The sequence below is a fragment of the Somniosus microcephalus genome, chromosome 10, assembly GCF_052327205.1.
Source record: "Somniosus microcephalus isolate GS21.2 chromosome 10, FLI_Smic_1.0, whole genome shotgun sequence".
Lineage (NCBI taxonomy): Eukaryota > Metazoa > Chordata > Chondrichthyes > Squaliformes > Somniosidae > Somniosus > Somniosus microcephalus.
Genome location: NC_140996.1, coordinates 190,392,540 through 190,418,577, shown reverse-complemented (window position 1 = coordinate 190,418,577; position 26,038 = coordinate 190,392,540). Strand labels below are relative to the sequence as shown.

At 44.4% G+C, this 26,038-nt stretch overlaps 1 protein-coding gene across 3 annotated transcripts in view; it reads right to left on the bottom strand.

Annotated features, from left to right (window-relative positions):
* The window catches only part of LOC147111942 (neurobeachin-like), a 1,011,877-nt gene that overhangs the window by 232,359 nt on the left and 753,480 nt on the right, over nt 1-26,038 (bottom strand). For 2 of the 3 annotated variants that reach the window (XM_085999350.1, XM_085999349.1), the window contains one exon: nt 770-913. In XM_085999350.1, the coding sequence (XP_085855476.1) occupies nt 770-913 (144 nt within the window). Of the gene's footprint in view, nt 1-33; nt 67-769; nt 914-26,038 lie in introns of all 3 variants that reach the window. The other variant, XM_085999351.1, reaches the window with a different exon arrangement.

The following is a 26,038-nucleotide window of genomic DNA, read 5'->3' as shown; positions in this document are numbered from 1 at the left end:
CCTTCCTTTAGAGGTTAGTGGTCGTGGACTTGCCTCTGGAAATAAAGACTGGCGGACAAAAAGGCGCTGGAATAAAAGTGAACAAAATGTATTAATTTTTCAAAGAAATAAGACTGTAACTTGAGATCAAGCCAAATTGGAAGTGAAGACGATATAGCTCTACCGAGGGGAATAATAACTACACATTATTCGTTTAAAAAGTACCGTTCGTGGCATTTTTTGAAAATACGAATATACTAAATGGGCTTTTCGGCATAAACACATTTGGACCTTATATTGTTTCCAGTTAATAAAATACATGTATACTTCTAGAAAATAACTTTTCAATCAGTTCACAATGTAAAGGTTACACAAAATGATTTATATTTAATTTTACACCTTTAACACTACTTTTTAAGCTTTGCGTATTTGTTTTCTAAGTTGAATAGCAAACTCCATGAGGATATATCACATTGTATCATTTTCAGAAGTTGGATGAGCAAATATAATGGTGGTTGATATCCCAGCACAGGAATTGATCTTGTTCTGAGAGTTCCGGAAATTGACAGATTATGGATCGCTTTTCAGTATTGTGGAGGCTATCCTGCAGTCAAACTCTGTGGATGCTGTGAACGTCTCCCTAAACTGCCGATCTCTTTCACTACACTGACAAGGTTCCGTTCGAGTAGATCTTCAGAGCTATATACATGACGTCAAAGCGCCCATAATTATAATACGAGGGCTACCTGCTAGAAAGGGTGTCTCTCCTTCTCTGTACAGTGGGGATTACCTGCTAGATTGTCGATCTCTTTCTCCTGTAGCAGGCTGACAGTATCGTCATCTCCCTCTAACATTAACTCGGTCTCCGCATTCTGATTTACAACTGCCTGGGTCCGGAAAGTTTTCTTAGACTTTATAACATCCTCATCTGTACCTGCAAAAGAAATTAGACATTGAAAGAGCTCATCCCCATACACAAACGTGTTAAATTCCGCATTTAACAGAGATATTCAATAGTTTACAAACACCTGTTTAAAACATGTTGCTGGCTCCTTTTAGATAACCGTTGCAAAAGCTAGATGTAAGGCGCTCTTTTTTGCGGATCCAAGACGAGCATCTTCCTTGACAAACACATGAACGTTTGCGAAAATACATAGTTTCTGATTGTGGGTTATATATTATAGAGCTTCAGAATAAGATGGTACTCTTAAGAAAAATAATTATACCGCAATTTATTTTTCTGATCTACATAATATATATACTTTTAAAGAAACGAAGTACAAGATTAAAATTGTGTTGAATATATCTTATAGTATGACTAATTCGTCATGTGTCAAACCAGTTTGCTTATATTATTTTTGTTGTTTTAAAGATAATGCATGTATATGCTAATATTCCAAAATAAAATACACCGCCCCTTGGAAAAGAAAAACCGACGTGAAACCTGGCTAATGATATTAACAAGAATTTTTATTTAACAAAATGTCCTGATATTTTGCACTCACTTCGGGTTTGTCAAACAACTTTTGATTATATGTACAACTAAAAAAAAGCGTTTTGTACACCCTTTGGGCCAGTTGGCTATCAAACCCCAGCCAAGAATCTTGTTTTCGAACTTTTTCTCCATTAACACGTCATAGCAACTATATACGTAACTCAAAGTGAGGGGGTAGTGGTTTATGTCCGGGTCACAGGGATCCAACGTGACTCTACTCTCATATAAATTAAGCTTCAATGTGTCAATCACAATCCAGAGAGGAAGGCGAGATAAAGAGGACTCCTCTTATTGGGGCCACAGTTAACATTTCAATTGGAAAGGGTTGAATGCTAAGGAACCCCAAAAATAAATTGATAATAAAATATTGAGAATGATCAGTCTTGTCATGGTGAATGGTTAATGTTTTCGTTGTCGCGGACTTTCAGTAAACGAACAGAAACTATCTTATTTCAGATTACTTTGGAAATCGCAACCTATTGTTACAATTTATTTCTGAGCTCCACCTTGTGGATAGAAATATCTGGACTCTACGAAGTAATTGATATTTGTTCTTACGAAAGGCGACACTTCAATTGTATTTTTCTTTTATATAGGCTCCATTCGCTATTTATAGACACATTAGGATTATTCGAAAGGACGGCACAAATTTACCGCTAATGATCGACATCCATCGAACAAAAAACAATTAGTACACAGAGTTCGTTTTATTCTCAAAGTGTTGCAACCTCTTAGAAATAAAGTGGTGTGTTTTGAAGCACGGTGGAAAAGCAGCACATATCCAACACAAAATAAAACCGTCGTTAGTTACAGCGGGAATACTTCCTTCCAATTTTGTTTCGAAAATATAAAGCTGACCAGGCAGCCAACATGCCAGTGAATAAAATGAAATGCAATAAACCGGGGCTGTGGAACTGCATACCACATACACAACATTCGCTGACTGAATCCGCCATTTCTCTTATACTTTTATTCTTAAGCAGTATTCAAAATGTTGCCTGGTAACCGTTAACAACTGTGATGGAATACATCTCTGCTATTGGCGTAACATTTTCCAGGGTCCAGAATATAGCAAACTAAGGCACACCAGAAGGTAGAACTTGCTTCAGTTAGGACTTCTTCAGCTCAAGTTTTCTGGAAAGTGTTTAAGACAGATAACGAGTCTGAATATTTCAAGGATTCCCACTGAATCTGTTTCCAGTTTAAAACCTGGGTAAGTACTAAAACTAAATCCTGTGCCGCAAAAGTGAAATGGTGATGAAGCTTAACTGCCAGTCAATGAATAATCCACTGGACTTTGAAATGGATATACTGGTACACAATTTACAATATGCTCTTTAATGCAGTATGCATATTTGAATAGAATCAATCTGTACCAGCAGGAATTATAAGAACTACCGCCTGAAAATTATGAATGCAACGGAAGGTGTGAGATTCTTAAATTAAATTCCTTGATCCTCTCTCTGTGTATAGTTGGCTGTATCTCTGTCTCTGCCTGTGTCTTTCCTCCCCCTTTCTCTGCCTGTGTCTTTCCTCCCCTTTCTCTGCCTGTCTTTCTTCCCCCTTTCTCTGCCTGTGTCTTTCCTCCCCCTTTCTCTGCCTGTGTCTTTCCTCCCCCTTTCTCTGCCTGTGTCTTTCCTCCCCCTTTCTCTGCCTGTCTTTCCTCCCCCTTTCTCTGCCTGTCTTTCCTCCCCCTTTCTCTGCCTGTCTTTCCTCCCCCTTTCTCTGCCCGTGTCTTTCCTCCCCCTTTCTCTGCCCGTGTCTTTCCTCCCCCTTTCTCTGCCTGTCTTTCCTCCCCCTTTCTCTGCCTGTGTCTTTCCTCCCCCTTTCTCTGCCTGTGTCTTTCCTCCCCCTTTCTCTGCCTGTCTTTCCTCCCCCCTTTCTCTGCCTGTGTCTTTCCTCCCCCTTTCTCTGCCTGTGTCTTTCCTCCCCCTTTCTCTGCCTGTGTCTTTCCTCCCCCTTTCTCTGCCTGTCTTTCCTCCCCCTTTCTCTGCCTGTCTTCCCTCCCCTTTCTCTGCCTGTCTTTCCTCCCCCCTTTCTCTACCTTTGTCTTTCCTCCCCCTTTCTCTGCCTGTGTCTTTCCTCCCCCTTTCTCTGCCTGTCTTTCCTCCCCCTTTCTCTGCCTGTCTTTCCTCCCCCTTTCTCTGCCCGTGTCTTTTCTCCCCTTTCTCTGCCTGTCTTTCCTCCCCCTTTCTCTGCCTGTGTCTTTCCCCCTTTCTCTGCCTGTCTTTCCTCCCCCTTTCTCTGCCTGTCTTTCCTCCCCTTTCTCTGCCTGTCTTTCCTCTCCCTTTCTCTGCCTGTCTTTCCTCCCCTTTCTCTGCCTGTCTTTCCTCCCCTTTCTCTGCCTGTCTTTCCTCCCCCTTTCTCTGCCTGTCTTTCCTCCCCCTTTCTCTGCCTGTGTCTTTCCTCCCCATTTCTGTGCCTGTCTTTCCTCCCCCTTTCTCTGCCCGTGTCTTTCCTCCCCCTTTCTCTGCCTGTGTCTTTCCTCCCCCTTTCTCTGCCTGTGTCTTTCCTCCCCCTTTCTCTGCCTGTCTTTCCTCCCCCTTTCTCTGCCTGTGTCTTTCCCCCTTTCTCTGCCTGTCTTTCCTCCCCCTTTCTCTGCCTGTGTCTTTCCTCCCCCTTTCTCTGCCTGTGTCTTTCCCCCTTTCTCTGCCTGTCCTTCCTCCCCCTTTCTCTGCCTGTGTCTTTCCTCCCCCTTTCTCTGCCTGTCTTTCCTCCCCCTTTCTCTGCCTGTGTCTTTCCTCCCCTTTCTCTGCCTGTGTCTTTCCTCCCCCCTTTCTCTGCCTGTGTCTTTCCTCCCCCTTTCTCTGCCTGTCTTTCCTCCCCCTTTCTCTGCCTGTGTCTTTCCCCCTTTCTCTGCCTGTCTTTCCTCCCCCTTTCTCTGCCTGTGTCTTTCCTCCCCCTTTCTCTGCCTGTGTCTTTCCCCCTTTCTCTGCCTGTCTTTCCTCCCCCTTTCTCTGCCTGTGTCTTTCCTCCCCCTTTCTCTGCCTGTGTCTTTCCTCCCCTTTCTCTGCCTGTGTCTTTCCTCCCCTTTCTCTGCCTGTGTCTTTCCTCCCCTTTCTCTGCCTGTATCTTTCCTCCCCCTTTCTCTGCCTGTGTCTTTCATCCCCCTTTCTCTGCCTGTGTCTTTCCTCCCCTTTCTCTGCCTGTCTTTCCTCCCCTTTCTCTGCCTGTGTCTTTCCTCCCCTTTCTCTGCCTGTATCTTTCCTCCCCCTTTCTCTGCCTGTGTCTTTCATCCCCCTTTCTCTGCCTGTGTCTTTCCTCCCCTTTCTCTGCCTGTCTTTCCTCCCCTTTCTCTGCCTGTGTCTTTCCTCCCCCTTTGTCTGCCTGTCTTTCCTCCTCCTTTGTCTGCCTGTCTTTCCTCCCCCTTTCTCTGCCTGTGTCTTTATTCCCCCCTTTCTCTGCCTGTGTCTTTCCTCCCCTTTCTCTGCCTGTGTCTTTCCTCCCCTTTCTCTGCCTGTCTTTCCTCCCCTTTCTCTGCCTGTGTCTTTCCTCCCCTTTCTCTGCCTGTGTCTTTCCTCCCCTTTCTCTGCCTGTGTCTTTCCTCCCCTTTCTCTGCCTGTGTCTTTCCTCCCCTTTTTCTGCCTGTGTCTTTCCTCCCCTTTCTCTGCCTGTGTCTTTCCTCCCCCTTTCTCTGTCTGTCTTTCCTCCCCCTTTCTCTGCCTGTGTCTTTCCTCCCCTTTCTCTGCCTGTGTCTTTCCTCCCCTTTCTCTGCCTGTGTCTTTCCTCCCCTTTCTCTGCCTGTGTCTTTCATCCCCCTTTCTCTGCCTGTGTCTTTCCTCCCCTTTCTCTGCCTGTCTTTCCTCCCCTTTCTCTGCCTGTGTCTTTCCTCCCCTTTTTCTGCCTGTGTCTTTCCTCCCCTTTCTCTGCCTGTGTCTTTCCTCCCCCTTTCTCTGCCTGTGTCTTTCCTCCCCTTTCTCTGCCTGTGTCTTTCCTCCCCTTTCTCTGCCTGTGTCTTTCCTCCCCTTTCTCTGCCTGTGTCTTTCCTCCCCCTTTCTCTGCCTGTGTCTTTCATCCCCCTTTCTCTGCCTGTGTCTTTCCTCCCCTTTCTCTGCCTGTCTTTCCTCCCCTTTCTCTGCCTGTGTCTTTCCTCCCCCTTTGTCTGCCTGTCTTTCCTCCCCCTTTGTCTGCCTGTCTTTCCTCCCCTTTCTCTGCCTGTGTCTTTCCTCCCCTTTTTCTGCCTGTGTCTTTCCTCCCCTTTCTCTGCCTGTGTCTTTCCTCCCCCTTTGTCTGCCTGTCTTTCCTCCCCCTTTCTCTGCCTGTGTCTTTATTCCCCCCTTTCTCTGCCTGTGTCTTTCCTCCCCCTTTCTCTGCCTGTGTCTTTCCTCCCCCTTTCTCTGCCTGTCTTTCCTCCCCCTTTCTCTGCCTCTACTTGCTTAAAACCTGTTACATCTCTAACTTTTTCCAGTTCTGATAAAAGGTCATCCACCTGAAAGGTCAACTCTGCTTCTCTCTCCACAGATGCTGCCTAACCTGCTGAGCATTTTCTTTTTTTATTTCAGATTTCCAGCATCCACAGTATTTTGCTTTTGCTATATGTTTCGTGTTGGACTGCATACAAAATTGTACAAATAAACAGTTCAAGTTAATCAGAATGCAGAGGTTAGAGATATAGAAAAATAACCTTCCTGACCCCAGGATAGGAATATCCATGAATATTGCAGAGGTCACTCAGCAAATCATTAGTAATTTCCTGTTTATTTGAATGATTATGTGGCCCTTTCCACAAAACTGACATAATCAACAAATATAGAACCACCAATAGACATGACAGGAAAAAAGATCGGATCATAACTTTACAAGAATTGCATTTTGCCAAAGTAAGTTGTATCTTACTGCTCTCCCAGGTATTCATAAACATTACGGGCCAGAAATTGCTGTAATTATGGGTTTGGCAGTTAATTGGACTTTTATGCTCACCATTGACATCGCACTATATTTGCTGGAACGTTGATCCAAAAATGGTGCAGTGATGTCAATGTCGCATCTGTGACCTCATGAACATCATGCCCAATAACTTATTTTCTTGGCCAATGAGAGAAAAGGACAAAGAAACAGAGAAAGGCAAAAGAAATAGGGTGAATTAGAGTCAAACAAAATATATAGACAGAAAGGAAAATAAAGAGGGAAATAAAGATAGTGGTTTAAGAGAGAGAGTAAAGAGAGACTGAAAGGAAAAGTAAGAAGAAAATTAAAAAGAACAAGCAGAAGAGGAGGAAATTGCAACCCAGTTGTGTTTATGATTGCTGCATTGGTCCTTGAGAAGTTAATGAGTGAATGGCAGGATAGGTGTGAGAAATGTACAAATATTCTTGACCCATGCAGTATAGGACCAGTGGCTCCATCCGTTATGATCAGGTACATTACAATAACCAGTGGGTATGCAGTTGCACTTCTTTCATAGGAACATTGGAATTGCTGGATGATAAAAGATAAAGGTCCTTCTAATTTGCCTTCTACTATCCTGGTAGTAGTATCCTAATACAATCATAATTGAGTTGTTGACAAATCATAACAATCAATCTCTATCAATGAATCTACAACAGACCGAGAAATGACATGAGCAAAACCCCAAAAGGGAGGCGTGTGACAGCTACCGAGGACTAAATACTCCAGAATCTTTAGAGGAGTACAGAAAGTGCAGGGGTGCAATTAAAAAGGATATTAGGAAAACAAAGAGAGAGCATGAAAAATTCTTGGCAAGTAAAATCAAGGAAAACCCAAAGATGTTTTATAAATATATTAAGAGTAAGAGGATAACTAAAGAAAGGGTAGGGCCTATTAGAGATCATGAGGATAATCTGTGTTTGGAGGCGGGAGACGTCGGTAGGGTTCTTAATGAATACTTTGCATCTGTTTTCGCAAAGGAGAGGGGCGAAGCAGGCATTGCTATCGGGGGAGGAGTGTGAAATATTAGATGAAATAAACATAGTGAGAGAGGAAGTATTAAGGGGTTTAGCAGCTTTAAAAGTGGATGAATCCCCAGGCCCAGATGAAATGTATCCCAGGCTGTTAAGCGAAGCAAAAGAGGAAATAACAGAGGCCCTGACCATCATTTTCCAATCCTGTCTGGCTTCAGGTGTGGTGCCAGAGGACTGGAGGACTGCTAATGTGGTACCCTTGTTTAAAAAGGGAGAAAAGGATAGACCGAGTAATTACAGGCCAGTCAGCCTAACCTCGGTGGTGGGAAAATTATTGGAAAGGATTCTGAAGGACAGGATAAATCTTCATTTAGAAAGACGGATTAATCAAGGATAGTCAGCAGGGATTTGTTAAGAGATGATTGTGTCTGACAAACTTGATTGAATTTTTTGAGGAGGTAACAAGGAGGGTAGATGAGGGTAGAGCATTTGATGTAGTATATCTGGACTTTAGCAAGGCTTTTGATAAGGTTCCACGTGGCAGACTGATCACGAAGTTAAAAGCCCATGGGATCCAGGGCAAAGTGTCAAGTTGGATTCAAAACTGGCTCGGAGACAGGAAGCAGACAGTAATGGTTGATGGGTGTTTTTGTGACTGGAAGGCTGTTTCCAGTGAGGTTCCGCAGGGCTCAGTACTAGGTCCCTTGCTTTTTGTGGTGTATATCAATGACCTAGACTTGAATATAGGGGGTATGATTAAGAAGTTTGCAGATGATACTAAAATCGGCTGTATGGTTGATACTGAAGAAGGAAGCTGTATACTGTAGGAAGATATCAATAAATTGGTCAGGTGGGCAGAACAGTAGTAAATGGAATTCAATCCGGAGAAATGTGAGGTAATGCATTTGGGGAGGGCTAATAAGGAAAGGGAATACACATTAAATGGTAGGACACTGAGTAGTGTAGAGAAACAAAGGGACCTTGGAGTGCATGTCCACAGATCCCTGAAGGTAGCAGGCTAGGTAGATAAGGTGGTTAAGAAGGCATACGGAATGCTTCCCTTTATTAGCCGTGGCATAGAATACAAGAGGAGAGGGGGTTATGCTTCAACTGTATAAAACACTAGTTAGGTCTCAGCTGGAGTACTGCGTGCAGTTCTGGTCACCACATTACAGGAAAGATGTGATTGCACTGGAGAGGGTACAGAGGAGATTTACAAGGATGTTGCCAGGAATAGAGAATCTTAGCTACAAGGAAAGACTGGATAGGCTGAGTCTGTTTTCCTTGGAACAGAGGAGGATGAGGGGAGACCTTATTGAGGTGTATAAAATTATGAGGGGCATAAAGTGGATAGAAAGGAAGTATTTCCCTTAGCAGAGGGGTCGAAAACTAGGGGGCACAGATTTAAAGTAATTGGTGGAAGGTTTAGAGGGAATTTGAGGGGAAAGTTCTTTACCTAGAGGGTTGTGGGGGTCTGGAACTCACTGCCTGAAAGGGTGGTAGAGGCAGGAACCCTAACCACATTAAAAAAGTACTTGGATGTGCACTTGGGAGGCTCTAACCTGCAGGACTATGGACCAAGAGCTGGGAAGTGGGATTAGGCTGGATAGCTCTTTGTTGGCCGGCGCGGACACGATGGGCTGAAATGGCCTCCTTCCATGCTGTAACTTTCTATGATTCTATGGAGAGCTTAGGGAACCATAGAACCAAAGTCACTATTTTCCTCCCAGCACTTACTGCATGTCATGTCTGAATTTTTTTAAATTCATTCGTGGAATGTGGACGTGGCTAGCAAGGCCAGCATTTATTGCCCATCCCCAATTGCCCTCGAGAAGATGGCGATAAGCTGCCTTCTTGAACTGCTGCAGTCCGTGTGGTGAAGGTACTCCCACCATGCCGTTAGGGAGGGAGTTCCAGGATTTTGACCTAGCGACGATGAAGGAACGGTGATATATTTCCAAGTCAGGATGGTGTGTGGCTTGGAGGGGGAACTTGGAGGTGGGGATGTTCCCATGCGCCTGCTGCCCGTGTCTCTCTAGGCAGTAGAGGTCGCGGGTTTGGGAGGTGCTGTCGCTGAAGCCTTGGCGAGTTGCTGCAGTGTATCTTATAGATGGTACACACTACAGCCACGGTGCGCCGGTGGCGGAGGGAGTGAATGTTTAAGGTGGTGGATGGGGTGCCAATCTAGCGGGCTGCTTTGACCTGGATGATGTCAAGCTTTTTGAGTGTTGTTGCAGCTGCACTCATCCAGGCAAGTGGAGAGTATTCCATCACACTCCTAAATTGTGCCTTGTAGAATGGTGGAAAGGAGTAAGGAGGTGAGTTACTCGCCGCAGAATACCCAGCCTCTGTCCTGCTCTTGTAGCCACAGTATTTACGTGGCTGGTCCAGTTGAGTTTCTGGTCATCAGTGACCCCCAGGATATTGATGGTGGGGGATTCGGCTATGGCAATGCTGCTGAATGTCAAGGGGAGGTGGTTGGACTCTCTCTTGTTGGATAACACCAATCTGGGAGAGGCAATGGAATCAGAGTAAGGAGCTCAAAATTACAGTGGGTTGGACAAAATAAGTATATGGGCATATAAACGGCGATAGGATGGAAAAATAAGCAACACACATACTCCATCGAAATAGGTAAGGATGAAGTAGAAAGAGACCTTGGAGTCTTAGTAAACTTTATGCTAAATATCTCTAACCAATGCCGAACAGCAATCAACAAAGCTAATAGAGTGTTGAACTATGTGGCCAAAGCAGTTGAATATGTCCGAGGAAGCCATGATCAAACAGTAGAGTGCACTGGTCAGACTGCACCTTGATTACCGCATCCAGTTCCGTTTGCTGTAGGCAGGGTGACGTAAGAAAACTACTAGGCACTTGGTCTGAGTATTAAACAAGGCTTTAATCAACTGTTTTTCAACATGGAGATCTCGTTGTGTCCTTCACTAGTTCCTGTTAAAGAATGTCCTGAGCAAGCTGGCCCATGCCCGAGTATTTATACTCTCCCTGGACAGCGCCACCAGCAGGTCGCCCAGTATTACTTCATAAGTCATTTCCACATGAATGACAAGATTCATGTCACAGGGCATAAAGGATCCACAAGGATGATCTTTGTGTCAGGCGTCTGAGCTATGTAGAATTTTCAGTCTGAAAACAAGGCATCTGAGAGGTGATCTTACAGAGATGTATAACACTTTATGATATGGAAAAGGTAGATTTGAAATATTACCTATTAATTGTAGGATTAGGATAAGGGGACATAGGCTTAAACTGGCAAAAGGTAACTATAGGATTGATATCAGGAATTTCTTCTGCATGCAGAGAGTTATCATCACTTGGAAAAGAATTACATAGAATCTATAGCATGAAAACAGGCCATTTGCCCTAACTTGTCGATGCCGGTGTTTATACCCCACACAAGCTTCCGCTCACTCTAATTACCTCTTCCCATCCTGCCCTCGTATTCTTCTATTCCATTCTCCCTCATGTATGCATCAAGCCTCCCCTTAAATGCATCAATGCTATCTGCTTCAACCACTCCAGAGAGAGTGCTAGAGGCAAAACCCTAGATGCAGTTAATAAGCAATTCTATACTGCAATGGGGGGATTATAGGGTGCTTCTGAATGGTTGAACTAGTATGGGCCGAATGGTCTCCCTCATCCATAATTGTCTTGTGATCATCTATAGGAGTTAATTCATTCCAAACCAAAAGGAGCAGTTGGCAAAACATATAATAAAATGCAATCATAAATTATACTATTGGGATGTGACTTTCTCTTGCTCATAATGTTTTGTGTTTCTCTGCAGATTCAACATCATCTCTCTAAGGTTATCTGAATCCTATGATCTGTCACCCAGAAATCATCCATTCCTTTACCAGCATAAGTGACACAAGGTTATGTTTATGTGCGTTCTATACCAGGAAGGCTTCCAAAAAGCACTTAGAGGTACAGGGACCCCCATGTTCAAATAGCATCCAAGGGCTGTAGAATCTGGAGAAAATTAAAAACATTTTGATGAAGGAGCCCATATTCCCCTCCCAGGGCAATAGATGAACCTGGAATGGGGTCTGTAAATTTATTTGGACCGTCCAGTTATGTACCAAATTTAAATCCTGAGGAGATAGGAAGGGATATATAGTTATATTTATGAGCCCACAACATACAAGACAATGGGCCAGAATTTACTGTAAAATAATGGTGAGGCTAACTATGCTCACCGTTATTTATGCGCAATTTGGACAGCAACTTCAGATGAGCGTGAATGCACAGTTAAACATAAAAATTTGGACGTTGCTGTCCAAGATGCGGCATTCCTCCGTAAACTGCGCAAAAACAGCATCTCACCGTCTGGCTCCCCAAGTTCCTGTACTTACGACGAAGATACAGACTAAACTCGCCACAGAAAATTAGGGCTCGTCTATTTCAGTCTAAGTACCTGTTTTAACGATGTGATAAGTCTTAATTACTGCCAAACGACCTCTCTGATTTGACAGTGAGTTCACCATCCTAACTTACATTTCCTGGTTCAGATTCTGAGCTGTTCATTAACAATTCTTCAATCTGATTGGTTAAGAAAGATACAGTTGTTCTGTTCACATAGGTCCCACATGGCCTGTAAGTCATTTCCCAATTACAGCGACTTGCTCATGAAAATTAAACAGGCAGGGGCAAGTCTAACAAATGGCGGGCGCTGTTCATTCACTGGCTACATTAAATTCTGGCCCAATATTTCCCATATTAGGAAAAGAAATGGAAAGCTAATATCTGCAACAAGCACCCTGATGGGATAGGGTATCAAAGTTAAGTCAAGCAATTGTTGAAGATTAGTGTTCCTTAGGGAAGTTTGCCTCAAAATGGGCAGTTGCTTGTGAATCCCCGACTCCTCCTCATGGGGGAGTCTCGATTATCAAGGTTCATAGATTCTAACAGAAAACAGCTGACTTTCACTTTCTTTTGCTAATTTTTAAGACTGCTTAGTTGTAATTTATTGCTGTTTTAGAAATGTGATATTTATGCCAATCAGGTGTGACATATACTTTGCATATCTAATACATTTAAGTGTGACACTCTGAGGTGTGATGGACATACTACACAAGACTATTGTAACTATATATAAATAAATTGACATAACATGGCACCATGAAACCATTATCTTAGAAAAATTTTCAGTGGACTTTCTAAAATCCCATCCTGCACCATCCAGATATTAGACCAAGTGACTCCTGCATAAGTGGCCAAACTGAAGTGCATCTTGCCAAATTGAGAGTGAGCCTGTGCCTATTTGTTGATAAGCATAAAATGGTGATGTTATAGAATGAAGCAGCACAGAACAAGGCCATTCAACACATCGTGCCTGTGCCGGCTCTTTGAAAGAGCTATCCAATTAGTCTCACTCCCTTGCTCTTTCCCCATAGCCATGCAAATTTTTCCACTTCAAGTATTTATCCAAATCCCTTTTGAAAGTTATTGTTGAATCTGCTTCCACCACCTTTTCAGGCAGTGCATTCCTGATCATAACAACTTGTTGCATAAAATAATGTTTCCTCATATTGCCTCTGGTTCTTTTGCCAATTACCATAAATCTGTGTCCTCTGGTTATCAACCCTTCTGCCAGTGGAAACAGTTTCTCCTCATTTACTCTATCAAAACCCTTCATGATTTTGAACACCTCTGTCAAATTTCCCCTTAATCTTCTTTGCTGTAAAGAGAACAACCCCAGTTTCTCTAGTTTCTCCACGTAACTGAAGTCTTTCATTCCTGGCACCATTCTAGTAAATCTCCTCAGCACTCTCTCTAAGACCTTGACATCCTTCCTAAAGTGTGGTGCCCAGAATTGGACACAATACTCCAGCTGAGGCTTAACCAGTGTTTTATAAAGATTTAGCATAACTTCCTTGCTTTTGTACACTTAGGGCTCGATTTTGTCAATGGGGAGCTTTTGGAGGCGGGACTCCCACTTTTTGGGTTGTAGTCCAGCCTCCATCGACTTGTGGCCAGCCCACGCTATTTTCCCTTGATTGACCAGCGGGCTCAGCAGGCCAATTAAGGGACACCTGGTTACTGGTGACGTCAGCAATTGACATTTCATCTGTCAAGAGCTTTTGACAGATGAAAAATCAGCGTTTGACAGCTCTGTGAAGCTGTCAAACACGGACAATCTGTCTTCTAACTTGAGTCCTTCTACTCAGACTCAGTTAGAGAGCTCTCCAGACCAGAAAGCAGAGGCTGCAGCTTTTGACAGTTCAGCGGCCATTCTGCTTTCTGTGCCGGTGAGCCGAGGGACTCCTGAGAACTGAAGGAAGGAAGCCTGCAGGAGAAAGTAAAGGTAAGAAAAACTTATTAAAGCACTTTACACTTATCTCACACACTTACTTCTGCACACATGCACCCATCACTCACCTGCGCAACGGACATCTCGACCCCTCCAACCCCTGCAGACCGACGGTCCGCCTCGTTAACTTGGCGTGGTTCGGAGCCGTCGGACAGCCCACACTTCAGGGCTAAAAATAGGGATTAGGCAAAAAACTGCCTGTTAACTACCTGTTAACAGGCAGTTAATTGGCTCTAACCCTCTTCCCGCCTCGGGGAGGCGGCTCCCAGCACAGGTCGGGTACCCGCCTCCTGGGACATTGGCACGGAGGCGGGTTGGGGGCGGGATGGATTGCTGCCCCCCGATTCTGCAATTTTCCCACCACTCCCGCCTCCAAGGGGCTTGGAAAATCGAGCCCTATGCATCTATTTATAAAGCCAAGAATCCCATATGTCTTTTTAACAGCCTTCTCAACTTGTCCTGCCACCTTCAAAGACTTGTGTACGTATATCCTCAGGTCTCTCTGTTCCTGCACTGACTTTAAAATTATACTATTTAGTTTATATTGGCCCTCTTCATTCTTACTACCAAAATGAATCACTTCACACTTCCCTGCGTTAAATTTCATCTGCCATGTGTCTGCCCATTTCACCAGTCTGTCTATGTCCTCCTGAGGTCTGTTACTATCCTCCTCACTGTTTATTACATTTCCGAGTTTCATGTCATCTGCAAACTTTGAAATTATGCCCTGTATACCCAAGTCCAGGTCATTAATATATATCAAAAAGAGCAATGGTCCCAACACCTGGGGGACACCACTGCACACTTCCCTCCAGTCTGAAAAGCAACCGTTCACCACTACTCTCTGCCTTCTGTCCCTATTCAATTTCTTATCCACGCAGCCACTGCCCCTCTAATGGGCTTCTATCTTGCTAACAAATATATTACGTGGTACTTTATCAAACGCCATTCAAAGTCCATGTACACAACATCAACTGCACTACCCTCATCAACCCTTTCTGTTACTTAATCAAAGAACTCAATCAAGTTAGTGAAACACGATTTGCCTTTAACAAATTTGTGTTGGCTGTCATTTATTAATCCATATTTTTCTCGGATTATTGTCTCTAAAAGTTTCCCTACCACCGACATTAGGTTGATTGGCCTGTAGTTGCCGGGTTTATCCCTCTACCTCTTTTTTGAACAGGGGTGTAACATTTGCAATCCTCCTCTGGCACCACTCCCATATCTAAGGAGGATTAGAAGATTGTGGCTAGAGCCTCTGCAATTTCCACCATTACTTCCCTCAGCAACCTAGGATGCGTCCCATTCGGACCAGGTGACTTTTCCCCTTTGAGCGCTGCCAAGCCTTTTAGTATCTCCTCTATCTGTTTTCATCTGATCCAATTTCTCGATTACTTCCTTCTTTTTTGTGACATTGTCTTCACTAAAGAAGAAGACACTGCCAGAGGCAAAATACTCATTTCGTACCTCAGCCATGCTCACTGCCCACACAAGATCATCCTTTCTGGTCCCTAATCGGCCCTAACTTGCCTTTGACTACCCTTTTACTATTTATCTGTTTATAAAAGACTTTTGGGTTCCCTCTTATGTTACCCGCTAATCTATTCTCATACACTGTCTTTGACCCCTTATTCATTTTTTTACATCTCTCTGCATTTTTTGTATTCAGCTTGGTTCTCATCTGAATTATGAATCTGACATTTATCATACGTCTTATTTTTCTGTTTCATTTTAATCTCTATGGGTAGTTTCCGCTTTGGGCACTCTCGGCGATTCAGGCGCAAATTACGCCCAAAATTGTGCTAGTTTTTAAAAAGTGTTCCCCCCCCCCCCACCCCTCAAGTTTCCCCCCCCCGCCAACCCCTCAAGTTTCCACGCAAAGTCATCTGCATATTGCCGAATGTAAAATCTGCCATGAATCAGCGCAATCGGGCAGTTTTAAAACATAATTTTTAACAAAAAAAAATTTTGCTTTATAAAATATTCCTTAATATATTTAAGAGTGGTAACTTGGTAAAGTTGGATTAATGCAGCTGAAAATGGGTTAATCACAGAAAATAAGCATATTAAATCACAGTGTCAATCCACCACCTGTGATTAAATGACTGAAAATGACTTAAAAAATATACAAAACTATTTTCTAGTTAGATTGGGGTACAGTAGTGAGTTCCTTAGTAAATTCAAAACCTTTCAAAACGTACCTATTAGTGTCCTTGTACCCAAAAGTTCCAGCTTAATTTCTGGAGCCTCCTTGAAGGTCTGCAATCGAGCGCAATTAGCGGAAACTCGCAATGGTGATTAATTCACCATGCGGGCATGGCCAGTTTTGTGGGCGAGGCCTGCTTCTAGCGTGATGTTTTTAAAACTAGCACAAAAGAACGTGAAACCTCGATTTGCACTGAATGCAATTTGCGTTTAAAATTCTGTGATATTTTGCGCCGGTTACGCCACTATCGAGGGAATTACACAAAAAAAACCAGCGCAATCAAGTGGAAACTCCAGGCCAACTTTATTCATCCAGGGAGCTCTAGCCTTGGATGCCCTTCCTTTCCCCCTCATGGGAAATGTGTCTAGTCTGTACCCAAATTATCTCCTCTTTGAAGGCCTCCCATTGCTCATTTACTGTTTTACCTGTCAATATTTGATTCCAATCCACCCGAGCCAGATCTCTTTTCAACTCACTGAAATTAGCCCATCTCCAGTTGAGTATTTTCACATTTGATTTTTACTTGCCCTTTTCCATAACTACTCTAAACTTAATGATATTGTGATCACTGTTTCCCAGATGCTCTCCCACTGAAACATGCTTCACTTCATTCCCCAAAACTTGATCCATCACTGTTTCCTTACTCGTTGGGCTGGAAACATACTGATCAAGAATATGCGCAGACATATATTAGTTAGTCAAAGGCCAGAGATGAAAGTTGAACAGAGACTAAGTATGCAGTTCAAAGTTCAGGCCTGTTTATGTCCAAAGACTTTAGGTCCCTGCAGATGTCAGATCAATGATGAGGCCACATTTGGAATTTTGTTTGCATCAATAATGAGTGGGCAGTGGTTTAGAGAAGACTCTGGGATCCTAGGCTCTGGGTTATGAAGAGAAACTTACTGAGTTCAATTTGTCACTTAGAAAAAAGATTTGAGAGTCAACCTGATCAAGGTCTTTAAAACGCTGAAAGACATGAATCAAGTGTGGATTTCAGCAGGCTGTTGAGGTTTGAGTGTGAGAACTGCGATGATGTCAGCGGCATTTAGAAAGAACTACAACCACAGCGTTACTTGTGTTGGAAACCTAGGCTTACTGCTGCAATATGTGAAGTATGCTGAATATGGAAGTAAATTTAAAAAATAATCTGCTACAATGAATAAATCTCAATAGTTAGATAGGTAAGCCTATATTTTAAAGAGTGTACAAGCACGTAGGTCTGCCAGCGGTATTACTGTTTGTGTATTTGCCATTTAAAAAAAAGTAATTTTCAAGTACTGTATAACCACAATCATATATTTATTAGCTGACCTCCCCTGGAATTCTTTCCAGATAGTCTGGGATCTGGAGCACAGTTGTAATGTTTAACATAGTCCTTTTCCCAGCCAGGGTGTACAGCACAGTGGTGTGGAGCGTGTAGTGGGGTACAGAATTATAAAATTAAAAACATTGGAACTCAAGAAGTAAGGTCTTGCTTATTTGATAGCATTGGGCAATGATAAACAATGATGACAGCTAATGAAAGAAATGTTTCCTTGGACCGGATTATAGTTTGTCCATCAGGAAATCTTTAAAGGACCAGATTTTTTTGATTGACAACAAGGCTGGCCATTCACAAAGTGTGCCATGATTTACTATTTGTAAACTCCAGATTACCCGCTCAGTACCATTTTAGACTGAGGAGAAAATAAAACCTTAATCTACATTCTGGGAGGTGTAATTTATCAGACTGACATGCACAGAGTGCTATTACTGCATTCTAGGAGTCTGCTACATGGTTGAGTCTCTTCACTTAGGGAATTTTGCAGAACTTAATCCCCAGGCTTCAGGGATAGGGGTAGACTCAACCATGGGATACTTCCTGGAAACATTTTTAGAATACAATAGCTGATCTTATGAGTAAGTTTAATGCTTATTTTCAGAATTATAAATTTTATATGGGCTTATCATTTTATGTTATTTATATGACTATATATTCAGTTGGATCAGAAATAAAAATGGTAACTAAGTGATCAGATTAGTTGAAATTGTAGCCATTCAAGTAGCTGTTTTTGAGTGGGGATCTTTGCTAATCTATATTTAATCGAATCAGTATAGTTATGTTGCTTATTTGAATTACTGAGAAAAGTGTAAGCCTTGATATTTGTTTTGCTACAATTTGCTTCCACAGATTTAATGGATGACACATTACAAGCAAGAATTTTGCTTATATATTGGCATTTATTTATCTGTGATTTAAGCGTTGACTATTATCACTTAAATCATAGCAACCCTCAAACTCTTTTTAATCAAATCTGGCAATGTTACGCGTTGTGCTTCTTGTAGCATTTGCATTTTACGGAATTATATTTTATTATTAATTTTCAAATTAAATAGCCATAGGTCTTAGGGAGAAAAGTTTAGAAATATTTTGTTACAATCAAACAGCAAATAAGCTTTGTATTCATTTCTCATGTTTACTTATCTATATAAAAGTCATTCCGATCATTTAAAATGAAAAAATACAGATGCAGAAATATTTTATCCATACAAAAATAGCATTGGATCTTAAAATATTTTGAGTTTCTAACATATAGGGCTAGAAATTCGGTGCATTTGCACCTCCCCGGAGGCGCTAACGGGGCGCAACTGACTTTTTGCCTGGGTGCGGCGCCGCTAACAACACCTGCTAAATTCAGCGGCAACCGGTAGCACCGTGCCCTGCTGCACTGGCGATGATGACATCATCACCATGCGCAGCTCCCTGTTTTTGCCCCGCCTGCAAAATTGGCCCGTGCCCCCTGAATCTGCACTGGGAGATGACAGCAACTGATTCAGGGGGCGGGAACGGAGCGGCAGGAGGCTCGTGGGGCGGTATGTAAAGGGGAGGTGGCGGGTGGAGGGAAAAAAATCGGCCAACTTGTCGCAGCCCGTTGCGTCTTTCAATGCGGGGTCCGTGCTGCGATCTGACAGCCCGGCACTTCTCCTGGCGGTGGTCCAGGTAGGGCCCCGCAGAGTTGTGGGCTTGGGCCCTCCCCTTTAATGAGGGGAGGAGCCCTTCCATGCGGCAGCGCTACGTGGCCCAGTGCGTAGTGCTGCAGAACGTCGATATTCGGGGTTAGCGCTCTAAGAAGGAAGTGGAGCCCTTCAATTAGCGCTCCACCTCCCTCTTGGGACTGAAGTTAGCGATCGCTGGCGCTATTTCAGACGATGTTAGCTAACGAATTTTTCCCCCATAGTCTCTAATCTACCTGGAGATAGCTTCAAATATTTGGCTCTTATAATTCTATCTCCATATCTTAAAATTTACGCTACCTATTTTGCGCTACAGATATCTTAATCATGTGCATTTCAAGGAATAGTATTAGAATGTTCGGGGGGAATTTTTACCTGAAAAAAACAGTGGGTTTGGAGCATGGGGGGTAATTAAATCGTTAAAAATTGGAATCCCAAACTGAACCCTCCTCCAACCAGCCTACTTCTGGATTTAACGGAGGTGCGACAGTGGGAGTGGGGCCGCGGGACAGGCCAGGAGGCGGGAAGTCAGTTTAAATAGTACAATGAGGCTGGAAGCCTCGTCTTTAATCTACATTTTGTTTTTAAATGTAGCTGGTCGGGTTTTACACACCTCGTAAAACCCAGCAGTTACAGCAAGGCGAGGACTGCTGCATCCAGGATGTACGTGCCTTTACACCTACCTCCTGGATCCAGGGTCCCTGTGTAGCGCCCATCCTCAGTGATCGGAGACCACCCCACAAGGCCTCTGATTGCCTTCCTGGACCACATCCCCACCCACCGATGATCTTGAGGCCGACCACAATCTTCGGATGGCCAGCCCTGTTCTTCCTCCCCTCCACCGCCAATCTGCATGAGGCCGGCCACAATCCTCCGTTGGCTGGCCCAGTTCTTCCTCCCCCCACCGTCAATCAGCATGAGGCCGGCCACGATCCTCCCTCTCCCCCCCACCCCCGGAGCCCTCGACGTCCCCGATCTTCCTTCTACCCCCACCCGATCCTCCGGAGTCTGGCACCGGCCCCCACCAGATCCCTCCCTCCTTCCTCTGTGCGGCCTAGTGCTGCAGGCTTACCCGCCCGCAGCCAGCCAGCCTCTCCATCTGGCTGGCAAACAGAGGCTTCAGATGAAAATCAGGCCCTGCCATTAAAGCCATTCTCCCAGGTTTCCCGCCCACCTCCATGAAAATCCAGCTCTTTGTATGCATGCCATCTCCCATTTATAGTATAGTTATAGCTGGTTCATTGGAAATCTAAGAATCTTATTCAGTAATTGGTTGGGAGGTAGGAGACAGAGCGTAGGGATAAAGGGAATGTTCTATTATTGGCAGGAGGTGACAAGGCAGATTTACTCAGGGATCTGTACTAGGTCACAGCTTTTCACCATATATATTAGGGATTTGATAGGGTAGATACAAAAGACTATTTCCTCTGGTGGGGTAATCCAGAATAAGAGGGCATAATCTTAACATTTGAGCTAGGTCATTTAGGGGTGAAATCAGGAAGCATTGTTTCACAAGGGTAGTGGAAATCTGGAACTCTTTTCCCCAAAACATTGTGGATGCTGGGTCAATTTAAATTAATAAGACTGAAATTGACAGAATTTTGTTGGGTAAGGATATCAAGGGCTATGGAACAAAAGTGAGTAACATGGAGTTGAGGTACAGATCAGCCATGATCTAATTGAATGGCAGAATAGGCTCAAAAGAGCTGAATGGCCTACTCTTGTTCCCATGTTAAACTCTGCAGATTTTCTGGTGAAATCTGAATATCTGAAATTTTACCATATCTAATGGCATTTTCTAAATAACAATATAACACACGAGTGTACAATAATGAAAAAACATATGAAAATATTAAGATAAGCATCAGATTAATTAAATGAATAATTTCAGGAACTTTTACGTTTGCATATATTAAATCGTTTGACATAGCAGATTTAAATCACAGTGCAGCAATTAGTTATTAGAAGAACATAAGGTGACATGGACCAAGAAAAGGTCATTGACCCTTCTCAGTCCATTTAATTTCCTGAGGAAAGGTATTGGAAAGTTTCTCCTGCCCTCAAAGGCAAATCAAATAAAATCAGAATATCAATTTAACTTTACATTCCACATTATTCATCCTTGACTAATTACTTTCCTTAGCATATTCTCAGTAGCTATCATGTTTACATAGCATTCTAGTATCAGTATCCGGACTTACCCTTAAAGCTTCAATTTTATTCTTTGCCAGATAAATGTCGATCATTTTAAATGGAAGTCTATTTCACATATCTGCAACTTTGTGGGGAAAAATCTTCAAGCGAATTTTAGTTTTCTAACTTTAGACTAATTATCACCTGTTGGGATTTGGTGATTTTTCTGCACATAAAGGATTTGGAAGGGAGTTACAGGAAACTCTTTGGTATCCGGCACCGACGAGACCGGCGTGTTGCCGGTTGATCAAAAATTCCGGATGACGGAGAGGGTTATCTACTGAGGCTATTTTTAACAAAGAAAAATAAAAAAATCAAGAAATGTGCAGTATACAGTAATTGGGTACTCACCTACAGAATGTTGTGTTAAATGGATGGTGGAAGATGCTTGATTAAGTACAGTACTGCCAATTGAGGGTAATGCAATGCAATGACTACCAGCAGTGTGGGAGACACACAGTACCCCTGTAAAATGGCGGATCAGAAGAGACTACCGGCAGCGCGGGAGAGTCAGACTCCTGTTACAGGGGTATTGAGGTGTTCCGACTTCCGACAGCGCCAAGAAGCCGAGTAGTGGCAGTTTGGAGAACTACCCCCCACTGACTAACTCGGCCACCGCGGGAGACTCAGACTCGGCAACATTGCCGGTTATTGAGGTGTTGTTTTCGGAGTGAGAATTTTGCCGGTTAATAGAGAATTCCGGATATTTAGGTGCCATTTAAACGAGAGTTTCCTGTACATTAAAAAAAATTTTTTAAAGCAGTGTATTCACTCAAGTTAAAGCACAGAGACAAAATATGGTTAAAATGCTAATGAGCTAGGCATTTAAGTTGTTTCCTTGAAGACCAGAAATAATAATAGCCTGTCTCGGTAACTGAAACACACCCCACAGCCATTATGTTGGGAAGCCCCTGGCCCTGGGTGCTTGGCAGAATTGCTGGTATAGCTCCTCTCCTCTGGTTGTGAACATAGGGAGAAAAAACAGCAACAAAAATACAAACTGACAGTCAGTTTTTAAAATAGAAACCTGCTGGGCAAACTTTGTGCCACATTCACAAGGTGAAGCAGGGTAGTTAGAAATTATTTAATTTAATTTAAGTCAAGCAAGGTGGCCCACTAATGCAGGGAGGAGGCACATCATATTTACTGTTTTGTATTATTATGTAAAGACAAGTTGTACTGATTGACTTAAGTGAGTCTGATCATAACTGTTGCTCTATATATTCACTTGCTGTCGGAGAAATAAAACATCTAAAGATTTGTTCTGGTCTCATCTCACTAAAGTGTGAACAGTCCGCTTACTGAAAGATTGGAGAAGCATGTGAGGGTACGTGCAAAAGTTGCCAGGAGTGGAGGGTGAAATAGTTGGAGTTGCTGCCCTAGGAGAGCCTACAATGAGTACCACAGTGGGTGTGGTGGAGAATAACAAAGCAGGACAGAGGGAAACCATGGGCTTATTCCAAGACACTTGAGTCTGGGCAAGCAATAGTACTGAGGTGTAGTATGGAGTGGGGGCAGGAAGAATGGCGCTGCAGAGGGGGATTTGAGAGGAGGTATGACTAATGACATGAAGAGAAGGAGTGAGTGCGACAGGGCCTAGAGATGGCTGGACATGGTCGAGCCAAATTTGGTGCTGATTGCCAGCAGCTAATAGGTACATGCACATAGAGAAAAACCTTAAATAAATGAAGACAAAAAAGGGGAAACGAATTAAATAGGGAAACTTACTCAAATGCTCATGCTCATTAACTACATAATAATTTATTCATATGTTTTACTTCAGATAGAAAGTTATAAAATAGAAAGAAGAAAAAATCAGGAAGAACATTTTAACCTGAGGAACAATAGAGGTGTGGAATAAGTTTTTTTTTTAAACAACATTGTTATGTCTGACATTGGTGATAGGTACTCAATTGCCTTGGCCTGAGCACATGGAGTTTGATAGTGCTGTTATCGTTGTATTGTGTCTGACATTGGATATAGGTATTCGATTGCTTTTGCCTGTGAGAATGTGTTTGGATCAGCCATTAAAAGCAACATGAACTGAGCTCTGCATACGGCCTCTGGATTATCTTTGCAAACGCAACATTTGGCGACGAGGATGGCTGAAATCTCTCTTCCACCACCTCCTCCCTTCCTTGCACTACCCGGTGAGCCCCCGATCCCATGGGTTCGCTGGTTACAGTCCTTTGAAACCTACCTCATTGCTCTTGGACTAGAAAATGTGAGTACAGCACGGAAAAAGGCACTGTTATCCCATTGCTTGGGAGCGGAGGGCCAGCGTGTTCTTGGGACATTATGCACAGCAGACTCAATCCAAACATATGATGAGGCTGTGGCTCTGTTAAGCACACACTTCTCTGCCCCACAAAGTGCCCTCCTGCGGCGATTCATTTTTAGAAAGCGTCACCAACTCCCCGGCGAGTCAGTGCATCAATACGTGGCTAATTTGAGGGGGTTAGCTAGCTCGTGCAAGTTCGGTGCACTACAAAACGAGATGGTGTGTGATCAACTAATAGAGCACACCAACAACGTGAGAGTGCGTGAAAGACTGTTACTCGAGTCCGACGATCTGTCATTGTCACAGGCAGTTAACATTGCCTTTCAAGTGGAGTCTGCAGCCGAATGTGCAGCGAAACTAGCACACACACCCAGTGACGGCGCCCTCGGCCCCGACAGCCGACACTGTAATGCTCGCGCGACGGCAGCAACGCGCGCTACCGCGGCAACAGTGTGGAAACTGTGGATCTCGTTCACATGTTACCAGAGCGCAGAATTACCCCGCGCGCGGCCAAGCCTGTCGCAATTGTGGAAAACAAAATCACTTTGCCAATGTCTGCCACTCTGCCCCTGTTGCTACAGATGAACACTCTCAATCCTCAAGCAGTTGGCCTATAATTCACAACGTGAGCTCTGGGCCAGTAGTGGCTTTCAAGTCATGCACAATTAACCTGAATGATGTGTGCATCCCTCTGTTGTTGGATACCGGTGCCAGCGTCTCACTGCTGAATGTGGACACATTCAAACGCTTTTTCAGCTCCCTGCCACTCTCTGTGCCCTCCACTGCCCTTTGCGGGTATGGTAATTTGAAAATTGGACTAGTGGGCTCAGTCAACCTCACTGTACGCTATGGAACAAAAGTTTTGCCAGATTTTTGTTTTCATGTGGCACGCCAAGGAGCTAACCTGATGGGACTGGATCTTTTCACTGACCTGGGTTTTTCTCTCTTGGACACTGGCGGGTCTGCGATTCTGCACGTCGCCTCACTGTGGCGCCAAACATGGCCAGCACTCTTCGAGGGTCTGGGCTGCCTGACTGCCTTCACCCACCAGCCCATGGTTGACTCCACCGTTACCGCTGTCATCCAGCCACTGCGCCGCATCCCGCTTGCTCTCCGTGATGGGGTCACAGCTGAACTAAAGCAGCTACTGGAAGCTGGCATCATCGAACCAGTTGATGCCTCCCCATAGGTCTCCAACCTGGTGGTCGCAACGAAAAAGTCAGGTGGTCTACGCGTCTGTGTCGATCTTCGAGCAGTGAATAAGGCCGTAATCCCTGACAAATATCCACTGCCCACGTCAGAGGAACTCACAGCGCAGTTCTATGGTTCCATCCAGTTCTCGAAACTGGAACTTCGACAGGGCTATCTACAGGTTCCCCTCCACCCCAGCAGCAGGGACCTCACTGCTTTTGTGACACATACTGGCGTCTTTCGGTACACCAGGATGCCATTTGGACTTAGCTCTGCACCCAGCTGCTTCCAAAAGGTGATGTCCTCTGTGCTCGCGGGCATTCCTGGTGTGGCCATCTACCTGGATGACATCGTCGTGCATGGGCCCTCGACCTCCACTCACGACGAACGCCATCACAGAGTTTTCACGGCTCTAGCAAAACACAAGCTCACACTGAATGGCGAAAAGTGTGTCTTTGCTGTTTCAGAGATCGAATTTGTGGGGTTTCGGTTGTCGGCTGACGGTATATCCCCACTCCAGTCAAACGTGGATGCCATTCACAGCATCCCAGAACCCAGCTCTGCATCACAGGTTGCCTCCTTCCTTGGCATAACTGGGTACTACCTGAAGTTTTTGCCCTAGTACTCAGCCACCACAGCCCCACTGCACCAGCTCCTGCGAAAGGATGAGCCCTGGGTGTGGTCACAAGCCTGTACGGAAGCTGTTTGCCTCCTCAAATCGCAGCTCACGTCGCCTCCAGTGTTGGCTCACTTTGACGTCGCCAGCCCCACCCTCGTCACCTGCGACGCGTCCGCTGCAGTTGTGGGGGCGGTGTTATCGCAGATACAGAATGGAGTGGAGAAACCAATCGTCTTTGCCTCCCGAGCCCTTAGCCCCACTGAACAGAAGTACTCAGTAGGCGAGCGTGAGGTGCTGGCGTGCATCTGGGCATGTGAGCGGTGGCTCCTGTACACGTATGGCCGTGCCTTCACCCTGCGAACCGATCACCAGGCTCTCACTGCCCTGCTGTTGACATCCGGCACGGGCTACAGACCACTGCGTCTACACCGCTGGTCTGACCGCCTCCGCCAATACAATTTCAGTCTCCAGTTCACACCAGGACGTGACAATGTTGTTGCAGATCTGCTCTCCCACACTGTCTCTGCCACAGCCCCACTCGTCGGGTCTGAACATGTGGAACAGGATATCGTCCAGATGCTGCACACGCCCCTCCAAACCACAGTCTCTCTCCAGGAGCTCAAAGAGGCCTCTGAACAGGATCCAGCCCTCTCCCAGCTGTGCACCTTTATCAGAGATGGCTGGCCTCGCAAGGTGCCTGAGGAACTGTCTGCCTACGCCAGAGTTAAAGAGGAGCTCTCCTGCTGGAATGACTCCTGTGTTGCACGTGGGCTTTGCACTGTGGTCCCAAGTGCCCTTCGTGCGCGTGTTTTATCCATGGCGCACGAGGGCCACTTGGGCATAGTGAAACTCAAACAACGATGCCGAGACCTAGTGTGGTGGCCG